The sequence below is a fragment of the Grampus griseus genome (genome assembly GCF_964374135.1).
Source record: "Grampus griseus genome assembly, chromosome: 9".
Taxonomy (NCBI): Eukaryota; Metazoa; Chordata; class Mammalia; order Artiodactyla; family Delphinidae; genus Grampus; species Grampus griseus.
The window spans coordinates 49,263,196-49,278,054 of NC_139003.1; the positions used below are offsets into that span (position 1 = coordinate 49,263,196).

General features: G+C 38.8%; 1 protein-coding gene across 1 annotated transcript in view; it reads right to left on the reverse strand.

Annotated features, from left to right (window-relative positions):
• Positions 1–4,677: 4,677 nt before the first annotated feature.
• The window catches only part of SNX10 (sorting nexin 10), a 73,862-nt gene continuing 63,680 nt past the window's right edge, over positions 4,678–14,859 (reverse strand). Inside the window, exons 4-7 of the mRNA XM_082662322.1 lie at positions 14,620–14,720; positions 13,949–14,047; positions 6,968–7,180; positions 4,678–6,512 (exon numbers count right to left, since the gene is read on the reverse strand). Of these exons, the coding sequence (XP_082518448.1) occupies positions 6,431–6,512; positions 6,968–7,180; positions 13,949–14,047; positions 14,620–14,720 (495 nt within the window). The 3' untranslated portion in view covers positions 4,678–6,430. The remainder of the gene's footprint in view (positions 6,513–6,967; positions 7,181–13,948; positions 14,048–14,619; positions 14,721–14,859) is intronic.

Sequence of the window (14,859 nt, forward strand, 5' to 3'; positions counted from 1 at the left end):
GTGGCTCCTGAGAAAGCCAGTTTCTCCTTCAGGGCTCTGAATCGCTCATTTGTGGATATGATATTCAGAAAATGCCATTTGCCCCTCATAAGACTTCTATGTCCTTCTGCATCCATTTCTGTGTGCACACAGAGGAAATTCAAAGGCTCCATCTTTTAATCCCTTCTAACTTTGACAACTATACTAAACCTGACCCTGAGACCCTTCTACCTTCACCTGCTCTCAAGGTGCTTGAGAAACCAGCTAACTTTATGATTGAAATTAATGTTTTCATTCAGCTGCAGATGCTTGTGCTCAGTACACATGCCAGCAGTGTGAGCACCAGCCCCTTCCGCTCCTTCAGCCAGGTAATATGCTTTTGCCTTTTTTTTTTTCTTACTTTTTTTTTTTTTTCTCATTATCCTTTTAATACAGAGCAGGGCTACTGATTACAAAGAGGCAGTTTGACTCCAGCAATAGGTCTTCTTCACTAATCCTCACTGTCATGGAAATTCCAGCTGCTACAAGAATAAGAGGCTCAATCCATATTTGCCAGCTCTAATATGAAATCTGTCAGAACCCAAATTAATGAGTTCCAAATTCCTTACATCACGATAACAGGTTAAGACTGGTCAATTAATTACATAAATCCTTCCCGATTCATTGTGCATTTGCAGCCCAGATTGTGTCTTACATTACTCCATGACACAAGGCCTTTTGGCTCCTGTTGTTCTGCAGAAAGGCCCCATTTAAGTGGAGGCTGCCTGCAACAGCAAAATGTTAAATGTCACACGTTAAATTTGCACTTTTCTGTAATTGCTTTTGTTAAAAAAAAAAAAAATTAAACTACAGCACAGGGATCCCAGTACACCACTATGCAGAGGGCTGGGATTGTACTGAATGGATCCCAGGGCAGGCAAGCTATCTTTTACAGTTTACACAGGTCTGAGAGTTTACAGTCTCCTTTGTACCTGGTGCCCAGTAGGCAGCGGAGCCCAGAACGTGCACGTTTGTGCAAATAAACCAAAGCTTCCCTAAGATCTGAGGCAACAAAAGCATATATTCAGAAGATTCTTTTCCTTATGAAAGGATTACAATAGGATTCTTTAGCCAGTTTCCCTTTTGTTTACCAGTAAAAGTATTAGATATATAAAACACTGTTGATCTACTCACCTTTTCAGGACCATATATTGTACAAATATATACTTGTGCAGGTCTTTGTGTAGGCTTTGCTATTTGTATTTGTAACTGGCACACACCTACAGAGGGAGAATAATTGAGGATTAAGATCTCAAAGGACTTCAAAAATTATCCGGGCCTTATCCTTCTTAAAACATCAAAATGCACCTGGAATCACAACTAGTTAGATTTAGACCTAGAACTATAGGCGTCCAGTGCCATCTCTCTTCACCACACTACATTTCCTGATGGAGTGGACTTTTTAAGTACCTAGGTACTCTGTATCCAATGGAACCTGTTCCGGTTGTGTTTCCTGCATCATCCTTTTGAGAGCTGGGTGTTCGGCGAATACACAAGCGAGCAGATGATGCTCCCAAGCACCGACGGAAAGCTGTGTGAAGCGTGGGTTCTTTCCACTTGGGAGCCCTAACACCACGCCACCACACAGACAGCTAGCCAGACCCCAGGCGGCGCGTTCTGCCGCGGACCGCCGGGCCACCGTGCTGGCCCAGCAGCGCCCCCCTCTGTCCTCCCGCAGCCTTGCATCGGGTCGCCACTGGCCGCGCGCTTTTTTCCTGGGTAAAGGAAGCTCGGCCTCTGGGCTCCAGGCCTGATGGGGTGAGGGACTTCTCCCTCCCTATACGTCCCCCACCCTCCCACATACACACATTAAACCCTGACCCAGGGCCGTTTCTGGACCCAGAGGCACGCGCTTCTTCCCCGGCGAGCAAGTCCCGACACCAAGCAGCGTCGGTCCCCTCCCTTCCCAGACAGATTAACGGGTTAACGCGACGGCGCGCCCACCCGCAGGTTTTATTTAGGGTTCTGGGGAGACTAGAGAAGAAAGGGGTCGACTAATGTGTGCGGTGCGTGCGCAGATAAAACCTTCGCAACGCGTGGGCTTGGCCCCAGCCCCGCCGCGACCCCGGGACGCTCCGGGGCCGCTCTAGGCCTGAACCACACCCGCGCCGGCGGCGCGTCGTCGCCCCTTCTCGGGCCGGGCGGCGGGGCGGAGGCCGCAGTGCCGCGCGAGCATCTGCAGAACAAAGACTCGGGTCCAGCCCTAGACTGAGAACGGCCGCCGCCGTCTCCCCGGCCCGGCCGCCCTGACCCAGCCAAGCCCGAAACCCACCCGAGCGGCGGGGGCCGGCTCCACGCCAAACCAGCGGGGACCCGGAGACGACTGAACCCGGAGGCCCCAGGGGGTCATCGGTATTCAAAGCTCCCTCCTGCACCAAACCCACCACCCCAGGCCCCTGTGCATTATTTTATTTATTTTTTTCAAGCTGCCAAGCTGTCACTCTAACCCTGGGAAGGGGGCCTCGCGGTGCCCACGTTCGAGGCAGGTGGGCAGGGGAGAGAGCGCTGCAGGTCGGTGCTGTAAATCCTGTCTTTTTGCGGTTGTTGTTCCCACTCACCACCCGCTGCCCCCCTCCACCCGGGTTCCCCCCCCCCGTTTCTTTCCGCCGCGCAGTTGCTATGGGTTACCAGGGCGGTTGCCATGGGTTACCGGACCGAGGCCGACTGGCTCGCTACCTGCCACGCAGTCGCCGCCGCCGCCGGAGGCTGAGCGGCCAGGGCGGGAGGCAGCGGGAGCGCGCGTGTGCGGGCCGCATCGCGGGGAGTGTGCGCGAGCCGGCCGGGCGCTGCAGCCAACAGGCGGCCCGGGTGCAGCCGCGGGAGCGCCGCCGCCGGTGGGGTGGGGGGCAGAGCTATAAAGAAGGCCCAGAGGTAAGAAACAAGCAAAAACAACCGCAAGTTATGCCCGTGCTGTGCCTCTAGCGGCAAAGACAAGCGGTGTGGGGCTTTGGATGCGTCTACACTTCTCGTCGGGGGAGAAAGGGTATTTTCCTCTTTGGCATAAACCATTTGCATAGTCTCTTTAGACCAGAGTTTAAATTCCTTAGAAAACTGTAGCTTAATTTTTTTTCTCGTTTCCTATCTTTTGAAAACCAGTCTTTGGAATTTTGAAGAAAGAGAAAAGGGTCACTACCAGAGTTTGCGCAGCTAAAATAGTGTCCAATGCACTGTTCATAACAATGATCTAGAAAAGTTTCCAGCAAGAGTGAAGAGCAATTGTGCCTGACTTAAAGGAACAATGGTGACTCGTTTGTGAGCTGCATATGGCAAAGAATAGAGCCAAAATCCTTTGTAAATACTTCAAACTTAAAGAAATTGTTGCTTATTTACGTCCTAAACTTTTTGAACTCCATTCTACTAAAATGTATTAATTTCTTATGACCTTTATGTGCAAAGGAAATTGTATCTATGCTTTGACTGTCAAACTGCAATAACTAATTTCAGACAGCTTTGTGTATTTGAAAATATGTGTATATATTATATATACAATAAAGGTCTATATTCCAAACAAAAGCAGAAAATTGTATTGAAATAAATTGTTCCTACACTGAAAAGATGCTGCATTGTATTCATAGGATACCAACTAAGTGATTTAAATATTAAGAGGAAAACTATTTAGAAATAGAATAAACTTTTGTTATTTTTATCTTAAAATTTTAGAGGCCTTTCGTGGAAAAGGGTCTTCAATTATAGCTGAAATACTGAAAACCTTATTTGTACCACAGTAGCTCAATAATGATGACTCCTTAAGGCACCAAAAAACATAAACTGAGTTCAAAACAACATTCAGTTTACTGTTGGGATATAATGGTAATTGTGGCTAGGATAAATGAATTTGTTTAAATTCTTAAGAGCCATGAAAGAAATTTTATTTTTTTTACCAGACTATAGTAAGGTTATTGCGTATCACTTGTTTGTATTTAATTACTTAGTAAAATGTGAACTAGGCTTAAAAAGCTCCTGCAAGATATTTTATATCTTAAGGGACATACTAAAGATTAACATTTCTGTTTTTCCTTAGTAATTTTTAAAACTTGAAATTTTAACTAGAATTTAAATCACTTTCTTCCAAGTGAGACTTTAAAAGAAGCCCTAAGTAACAGGTATTGACTTTCATTGTTGACACCTTTGGGTTATATATAAAACCAGTTCTCAAACAGAACACATAAACCATCTTTATAGGTGAATAAGTGTGCCCTTTAAGAATTAGCCAGGGAAATACAGTTTTTTGTATGTAAATCATAAAGCAACCAGGATTAGAATTCTTTAAATTTGTTACATTTAAAATAGTTTTAAATAAACATCTATGCTATTTAGTTATTTAAGTAATTGTTTTCTTTTTCTAAAGAAAGCTTTATAAAAATATGGCGGAGAAAAATAAGAGACTTGAACAAAACAAGAAAGCCATTGGGGGCTGAAGTTCATTTAAATATTTCAGCTGCAGGAAATCAGTTTAAAGAAGCCAGTGCTTAGATATCAAAACAACCAAACCAAGGCTAAACCTTAAATGTACACAACTACAGTGAATATGAAACCAAATTTTACCAAAATTATGCATTAAAAATTACTAATCATTCAAAACACACTGAATTTAGATCTAAGACAGAAGAAATATATTCTCTTGTATAAAATAAGCGATCCAACAAACTGAAGTTGATTTTTTCATGTTTAATGTGAAAATGAAGATCTCATGAAGTTTACATATCACAGTATTAGGCATTACTTAATATCAATTTTGATAGCTATAGTTACATCATCTGAAAATCACATGACGATTGGTGGCACGTTATATGCTTTTCAAAACTGCAGTAAAACAGAAATAACGTGAATGCAAATACGTATTGCCAAGGACCTAGGGATCACACTCAAATGACTGGATGGCTAACTTTACATGTTAGCGAGATAAAAAGAAACTGCTAAATCTTTTTTTCCCCCGTATTAAAATAATGAGTCTTAGATGACAAAGTAACAAGATCCAAGATACCTTAAATCAAAATATTTACGAAAAGTTCAATAATGTTTTAGAGCAAACAAAAAACAAAAAGGCGAAATTAAGGAGATCATTCGTATTCTAAATTTAATTTTTTCTGTTGGTTCTTAGTTACAAGCATTTCAAAGACTCTTTAAATAATACTTTTAAACTCCTAGTTAAAATAAAATGAGGTGAGGTAATATTTAATTAAAGCAACAAGTTATACCAGTTATGTAAAAATATCTTTCTGTTAATTTCAGAGATATTTTGTACCATTCAACCAGGAAGAAACTTGAACAGTTATCTCAAGAAAATGCTGCTTTATCTGAAATTTGAAGTTCAATGTACTTTATCTAAGACATTTAATCTTTGGGCCACTAAAAAAAGAAAAAAAAGACATTTAATTACTGCTTCATAAAATAAGCATTTATAGATGCTCAGGCAAATGCCTTTAAAGAAAGGACTTTTTAAAAATGAATAATTAATTCTGAAATTAGCAAGTTCATATCCTTTTCTAAATTATGGGAATATTTGTTGGCAAAATTTATTAATTTTTATAAGATCCTACTTTTAACTTAAAAAAGTAACAAGCAACTGTCACTGACACTGAAAGGTATCTAGTGATAAGAAATTGCACATTAAGTCAGAAAATAAATCATGAACCTATAATTCTAATTACACACAGATAATGAAAACAAATGGTTTGTTTCCAGAAACCATGTGTTAAAGCTGATTTTGGACAATGAAAATGTATTTCTGAATCTATATATTGCAAATATAAGCAAAATGACTAGTGCTATTTCTGGGCTTTTTCTCTAAGATGTAAACATAATTTTAACGTCTCTCTATTCATAAGATACATTTTCCATTTACGTGTGAAATAGAATACTGGAAAGGTTAAACACTCTTAAAACATTTCAATCAACCACCCCCAAAAGTAAGTGTTTTCCCAGTGCAGGGGAGGTACCCACAGAATTCCAGCCGCCTGTCTGAGAGAGGCATTCTGGTCTGTGCCGAAAGTCTTCCTAGCGGCTAAGACCATACCTGCTGGGTTTATGCTAACACTGCCCCAGTGGTACAAGAAGGAATGCTCTATCTGGATTTCAAATGCTACCTATTTACCTATCTTTTAAAATACAATAAAGCCAACTAGGTTTTTTTAAACATATAAATCATTTCATTTGAGGGCAGGATCTTGTTTTACCAATAGCGTGCGCCTATCAAGGAGAATACTGCATTCACTGGCTTTTAGCTTTTTACAGAAGCTTAGCCAAAATAGGACAACATAAAAATACCACTAATAAACAACACAACATCTTTACGAATTTAAATACTTAATATGACAGTGAGCTTTAGTTAAGGATATATTATTAGCAAGCTTTCTGCTCTACGACTAGACACAGTTTGCTATTCCTAAAATGGTAACATTAGAATTATTTTTCAGGATTCCTGCAGAGCTGTGCTCATTTTACATCCGTGTGAACTGCTGTCATCACTACTATGTCCAACCCCGGAGGATGAACTGGAAAAGAAGAGAGGGGGAAAATAATAAAAAGAGGAAATTGGTTTTCACAACACACTCAAAGCCTGAGTAACAGAGGAGAACTTTAATTATCTCCAGTCACAGAGAGAGACAGGAAATTTGGACTTTTAATTAGCCATTTGGAGTGCAGTTGGATATTTTTTTAGCTAGATAATTTAAACGCGAATAATTCAAGTCTGACTAAATGAAAGTCACATAATCAGAATGCAGATAATTGAATTTCTACTGCATTCATTAATTCAGTGTGGAGGTGTGTGTGAAGACTACTATGATGAGCTGTCACAGCTCAATAAAATCTCAGTCAATTAATTTTTTCATTATCTTAGTATTACATCAACAAAAAAGTGGAGTGTGTGTATATATCTATACACACGCATATGTGCACAAGGTGTTATATAAATACGTATACATTAAATCAAAATGCAAGGAAATACCTTTCTGAATCATAATCTATATCATTTTCTTTTTTTCCTTCTTCTTCTTCTTCAGGGAAACGTCTGTTCATCAAGGCAAACTTGTGAATTGCTTCTTCTACGGAGTACTTAGTCTGCCCGGAAACACATGCCTCGATGTCTTCTGAATTCAGATGGCTTTGCAGGAAGAGGTGAAGGCTGCTATCTGAAAGCAGAAGTGCATTCTGTAGGACCCTACGTAAAAGAAAAAAGGAGACATGACCAGTGGACGGGGATGGACAATTATAGGGTGGGAAAGAGAAAAACATTAGAAATATGCCACTGAAGTAATTTCTCTACTATGGCAAACTTGGCATCAATTACGACTCTGCCTATTAAAGGGATGAAAGCATATGTTAACTTTTATTCGATGATTTGGAAATTTAGGTGAGTAAAAACATGAAGCTAATAGTTAAGAACATCTGTTAAAAGAATAACTTCAAGGACATTTCTTCAATTTAACCATCTGTTATGACCATGTGGATTAATTATGGAAATATTTTGCTTAGATAGTCACAGGAATTTATTCTGCTTTTAAAAAATTTACTGCCAACCAGCATGTCAATTCTGTGATCTTTATTGGCTAGGCTGTCATAAAACATCAAAACTTTCAACAACTATTAAAAACTATATTGAAAAGTCAATAGATTTCTCAGCATGTCTTACATTTTCAGACTTTACAAGGATGCTTATATACACGTTCACAAGGGCTCAGTTGAGAGGTGGCTTTTTTGAATACTTAAGATTGACTAGAAATTTCTACAAAATCTTCAGCAGCACTACGTATCTATTTTAAAATGAGTCCCTAAATAAAATTGCTCCCAGCCAATTTTACCATATATGTAATTAAAGTATGATAATTTTGTAATAAGTACATACTAGCCTTCCCACACGCAAGATCAAAGTTTACAAAGAGAATACAAATTTCAGCAGGTGCATCAGAACTGCATGGAGAATGAAAAACTGCCCTGTAGCAGAATCTGCACGTGCTCAAATTCATATTAGCGGTGAATGTGTCTTTTTCTGAAATGCATGTCAAAGAATACCCTTATATTTAAATAAAAACTGGTTTTCTCTTTTTAGCAAAGATTTTGATGTAGGATAATTTAGTCTCTATTAATAGCTCGATAATGATATAACACAGACACTAAGACCAGATATAGGGGACAAAACTGAAACACTGAAACCCAAGTATAATTCTGTCCAACATGGGATTTTTTTCATATAGAGATCTACGAAAAACAGAGTATGTATTTCATACCAAACGAAACTTACTTTATATTCTGCATTTTTTAAACAAGTAATTAGATAAGTAAATCTCTTTTGGCCATTCATATTAATTTACTTAAAATCCAAGGTCACTGGAGTATTTCCTTCTCTTCCATATAAAACAGAATTATTTCTTCAAGAAGGCAAGCGTCTAAAAATGCACAGGATCAAAACCAAAATCTAGCTGTCCTCTTTGCTTCAAATAGGCTTACAAATGTAGTTTGAGAAATACTCTTTACTGACCTACTAAAAGGAAAAGGAAAACCTTCGTGCCTTTTTAAAAGGCAAAGTCTCAAGCAAAGCAGTTAAATATTTACACTCCCTCCATGTCCTCTGCCCTGGGTGCCCTCAGAAGATGACCATATCACATGATAAAGATTAATTTACCAAGTATAAGGAGTAAAGTAATAAATCCCTTTTATTACTCTTTGAGATTTATTTTCTACCTTTATAAATGTTTACGACTCTTGTTTTGAATGCTTCAAATCAAGAGAAGATTTATATAGCAACGAGCCATTAATATTACCTTGCATTTGCTGTGAAGTTTGAACGGAGTGTTTCCTGTGTCCTTTGTCAGTGGTTTCCTGCCAGCGATGTTACAAGTAACTGTTCATAGGATTATACTTACTGCTTTGTTTCTGCTGGAAATGTATTTTCTTTATAAAATAATGGGTAATCTTTAAAACTGATTTTAGATGGTTTGAGGCATTACACCACAAAAGTAATGAGCGCTAATGCCAATGATATTGGACACAAATTCATTTTAGCTTTATTTCATGTCTAAAGCAATTCTACTGAGCCTTGAACTGGTCACACACTGTTATTAACTTGCTAGTAACCTAACACATGGGTACAGCAAACAAAAGTGATCAGAGTCGAGGTTGATCTGCACCTCAAGGCTACTGTCCTTTTTCTTGAGCTATAATTCAATTTCCAATTTTACTGTGCATTAAACTCATTTCCCAGTGTTTTCTTTTCTGCTTAATACTGCCATCTGGAGGACACACAGGTGAACAGCCAGAGGGAGCCCCTCACACCCAGCTCACAATTCTGAACTGGGAGAAGGATGTTCAGGGAACATCTGAACACCCACACAGGCCCTGAGTTCAAAAACATGTGCCAGGCACAGTTTAGGTTTTTTGAATGGCTTCTGTCTGATTGGCTAAATTTATGTCACCGTACTCCATGGGTATGAGTTTTAAATAAGCAAAAATACTTTTTTATTGTATTTAGGATTTTTATTTGCAGTCCAGTATTTCATTCCAAAATTAAAAATACAAAATTTTTAGAGTGTTTTCCCATCTGGTTCAGTGAGCATAATTAGTTCATTAGTAATTAGTTCATAAGTAATATCTGGTTTAGTATATATCAGAGAGTGTTGTGACTGCCATCATAATATTAAACCTTATTTTACCTTAGTCATACTTGTGCCACATTTTCCACCAACAAATCTAACAGCAGAAAATCAACTTCAAACTTAATATAAAGAGTATTTAGTAAAACAGTCAATAAAATGTCATCTTTATAAGCCTCCATAAAAATAAATGTATACAATTTTCAGGTCTTTATAAAAGGAACAATAAATAGCCTCTAGAATTTTAAAGGAATTTCTGAAAGGATATTTACAACACAAGTCAAAAGTTATTCCTTTCTCCATACCAACTTTTAAAACAGGTTTTTAAAGCAAAACCTGTTTTTCCTTGAGCTGAAAATCTGGTTTTCCTCAACGTGATTTTATTAGGTGTATTATATATTGGTTCAGCTGAGAATATATATAGCTATGCAAAACCTAACTAAGGATGCCCTGAGTCTACTGAACCCAATATAATGATATGTATACACATCTGTATAGCGTGTGGAAGGTTAGCAGTTTGATGTAGGAAAAAAAAATTAATTCAGCCTGTTTACCTCTTACCATGAGAAAAAAATAAAACCTACAAATCTTCATTGAAGACACTCATGATCTGTGCTGTGGTGCCCTCTATTGAACACAAAGACTTATAAAAATTGTGTGTGTGTGTGTGTGTGTGTGTGTGTCTGTGTATAAAACTAGCTGTAGTGTTTCCATGGTATCCTTTTGCAAAAAAAATTTTTTATTCAATTCCTTAATTTTTTAAGAAATACAAAACTGTAATACAAAAGTCTACATTGTAAGGTACATGTAGTTATATTAATGGGGTGGATTCAGTAAAGAAGGAAAGCTGGCTCCCATCTGTGATAGCAATCAAATGTAAAAAGTTAGTAGGAATGCCAATTTCATAGTTAGAAACTTACCAACAGAATTTATCATTTAGTCTATAACTTCTTTTTTCACAACTATTAGTAAAAGTGATTTACAATTTAAAAGTAACCGGGGGGCGGGGGGAGACCCAAAAGGGAGAGTATAGCCAAGATTGAGGAAAAATGAATATATTTGAAAAATCTCACAATCAATACTGACCAAATTTAGCTAGCATTTAAGAGTTCTAATTATGAACCTGCCAGTTCCTGGGATTAATATAGTGCCTCTACCTTTCTTATAATTTCCTTGTCTATAAAACTGAGATGAAACCTGACTCCTAACATGGTAAGTATTGAGATAAAATATGTAAAAAGCTAAACATAGCCAGTGTTCAATAAAATAGTATAAATTACTCTTATTTGATATCCTGGCAAAGAAACAACTTTCTAATTCCTCTATGAAGAGTGGCCTGGATATGTACTTTGCTATTAATTATGCATTACTTCACAAATGACCTTAAAATGGAAAAATATATATTTGTATTACAGACATACATGTATGCACAGTGACAGCAGCATTTTGGTTTCAAAGGGTTTGAACATATATAGCGCTCTTAGTTCATAACTTCAAAACTTACCTAGAAACCAAGTCTTAAAAGTACCTGCTAAAAATCTACAACACAGGCATGTTTCACATTTTAATGCTGTGGTGTTTCCCTCTCAAGTTCCGAAAGCGCTCTACAAGCAAGGTACAGGCTACTAACGGTGGCCCTACTTAATGGGTAACCATCAGGGCCTCAGAGGACAGCAAGGTGGAGTCAGGACACAGATGGCTGGCTGAGTTGCACGTCACATCCAGTTTGCCAAAGCGGGCTTAGGCTGGGGTGACAGAGGGGGTGTACCCGGGGCAAAGACATGCGAGGTTGCTATTTCTACACAAACTAGACAAAGAACATGAAGACTATGCATCAGAATCTGAGGGGCACAAAAAGGAAGGTGGCGAGGATTGGAAGGGTCACAGTAGTCAGGGCATTTAGGTCAGGACTGAATCCAACCGTGTGGTATTGGACTCCTTACTTCCTTCAGGTTCAAACCACGTGGAAGCACCAGCTTTCATTTTTAACGTGAAACTCATCACTTGGAGACTAATGTTCACAGACCATAATGGAACAAATAACATCACAAGAGAACTTGGTGTCCGTTTCATGATTTGACTTCTGCATGGTAATCCAGATCCAATTTTAATGAATCTAGCCATCCCTGGTACATAGATAGTTGCTTCCCACTAGAATGGAAGCTTCAAGAGGTCAAGGATATGTGTCCATCTTGTGCAGTCCTATATCCCCAGTACCCAGCCTGGTCCAAAGCAGTCACTTAATAAATAGGTTTGCAGAGTCCTTTCCAAGCCATCCTCTGAATGACTTAACTACCCACGAGGTCGGCAATACATATGTTACATTATTGCATTCTTTCTAGCAAACCAAGGCTCACAGGAATGAGGTGACTTTTCCAAGGTCGAAGAGTCAGAAAACACTCAGGAGCCAAGATTCACAGGAGACCTGGAACCCAGTTCCTCAAGCCCCTGACCCACGACACTTTCCATTATGACCTCTGCATCAGATTCAACCAGCTAACTGCGAAACGACACAGCACGCCCAAACAACCTAGAGTAACTAAGCACAACCTCTCTGCAGCCCAGTGACTCTCACTCTGGCATGAATCTGGTTGACCAACTGTGCAAGGAAAGGTCATGTTTAAAACAATGAAGTGATTCCTGGTCGAAAAACACATGCCCTGCACTTAACCAGCAACATAAATATAGAGACACAGACTGTCCTTTGATCTCAAATAAGGAGATTTCTCTACCAAAAACATGTAGCTCCCCAACGCTTCTGGAAACTGCAGGATCTGACTAGCTCTGTCCAGGTCTCACTGGCGATGGCCAGTCTGCAGCTTCCCTGAGCAGCATCTGGAGTGACAAGTCACTCTGCAAACTTGGCTGCGGGGACCACGTCTTAAGGGAGAGGCCATTAGCCACCTGGGTCCCATACAGACAATTAAAATTGGAGCTATCCCCAAAGGGAAAGGGCAGAAGAAATTTGACTGGGTCTTTGTCATGCCTATGATACCCCAAAGAACACCAGTGTGAGGTTTTCTGAGAACTTGGCTCGGTTAATCCATTCTTCTGGTCTCTTGTCATTTTTATTCCTCTGCCTTCTTTTTCTCTTCCGACCCTCCCTCAATTTATAATCTTGGATGTTTCTGTATGTCTCCATGACCCCCTCAAAGGAAAAGCATGATATCAATCTAATAGAAATAAATGTTAATATTCATGTGGATACTTAATACCCAAACCCTTGATGAGTGAGCCATGTGGGGAGAGGGCAGTATATTATTTCAGGCTAGCTCAAAGTTACTGTGTAGGAAACTCAAAAGGAGACGGCTTCAGATCCTGAAGCTAGTAGAAAAAGACAGTTCAGGAGACTGGGCCCCGCCACTAACTAGTGGTCATAGGACTCATCCTATTTCCTTATCTACAAAATAGCAAAATAGCAAAATTAGCTCAAAGCTATTTCATTTAAGTGCATTAAAATAATGGCCGATACTTGGCTACCACACATTATATGTCAGTCTGTTGTGAATGCTTTACATTCGTTAAATTTAATCCTCTCGACAACCTTATGAAGTAGATACTATTATTACCCCATTTTATAGATGGGCAAACACAGGCACAGAGGAGGTAAAAGACTTGCCCAAGTCCCCAGCTAATAAGTAGCAGAAGCAGGATTGGAACTCAGGCAGTCTGGCCATAGGGTCTGTGTGCAAACCACTGTGTTGTCCCGTGGGATAGGTAGGTATTCCAGCATTCCAAAAAGAGGGGAATTATAGCAGTGTGAATTCAAGTCACTTTCACTGCAGTACCAACCATCACCAAGTACCCCAGAGTTAATAACCCACTGAGACTATTCAAACACCAATTAATACTCCCTTATAAACATTCTCTCCAAAGAGTATCATTAAGCTATTCATTTAGAGGAGCTCAGAAGGGTATTAGCAGCCCATCGTACAGCTGACTTCGGTCTGTTGATCCTAAATGTTGTAAATAAAGAGAATTTCTAAGAAGTGCCTTTTTAATAAGGCACATTTGTTTCCTGGCAAATTTTACTCTTGTCAGCTAAACTCCCAAGCAATTTGGCTCTGCTTTATAGCTTAAGGGAGTATATATTTATTATCTGATTCAATTAGTTTATTGTTTTCTTTCTGGAAAGTTTGGTCCCGGATATGCATTGTGTGATGTGAGCCACAAGATGGTGCTCTAATATAGGAGATGAACTACTGAGCGTCCCTCCAGAGCAGATCACTAGCATTTTAGAAACAGAAACATTCTCCCCGACTTGATCACAGGACACTCATCTCTTGCAAAGCACTGTGCTCATATCTCCCGTCTGGCTGCAAACGTTTCTGCACACTTACTTTCGGAGGAAATCTTCCAAACCCTGACGGCGTTGATCTACATGCTGGCGATTGTTCATGTTGAAAAACAGGTTTTTAGATGGAAGTTCTGGCAGTTGTCTTATGAGAAAGAAAAAAAAATGCTTTTAATCATCCAATTAAGGTGGTTTCGTTACAGAAATCCCTCAAGATGAAAGCAAACTGTGCATGATAATTATCACACAACTATTATATACATGTTATATGGTTACATTATATAATAAGGGTGTGAGAAAATCAATTAACTTAAACAAAAAAAAACATTTTTGAGGACTTCCATGGTCAATACTCATACAAGTCGGTATAATTCAAGTGATAAATTTTGAATTCAGATGCAGTAGTCAAAAAAAACTAACTAACGCTATATATTGCGATCAAGAAGAAAGCCTACGAAATCCTTCGTATTTTATATATCTTAATACATGTCAAATTTTTAATTGAAGTATAGTTGATTTACAATACTGTGTTAGTTTCAGGTGTTTTCCATTGTTTTTCAGATTGTTTTCCATTATAGGTTATTACAAGATATTGAATATAGTTCCCTGTGCTATACAGTAAACCACTGTTGTTTATTTTATATATAGCGGCATGTCAAATTTTAAAATATTGAATATAATAATAAGGTCCCTCAATACACTCTTTAAATCACTTACACCAGTAATGCATTACTTTGGAGTCTCTGCCTCAGCCACACAAATTCTCTATATCTTCTTCGTACACAGGATGTTTTCATTGTAAAACACATGCTATTGGTCTGTTTAAAGAAAACAAAAAATATAAGCCTCACTTGAGGAAAAAATGCTTTTCTTATATCTATAACTCCCTATATGCCCCCCAATATTCATCTAAAGTAGGATTTTAAAAATCAAAAATACATTTGCATTTATGCAAGA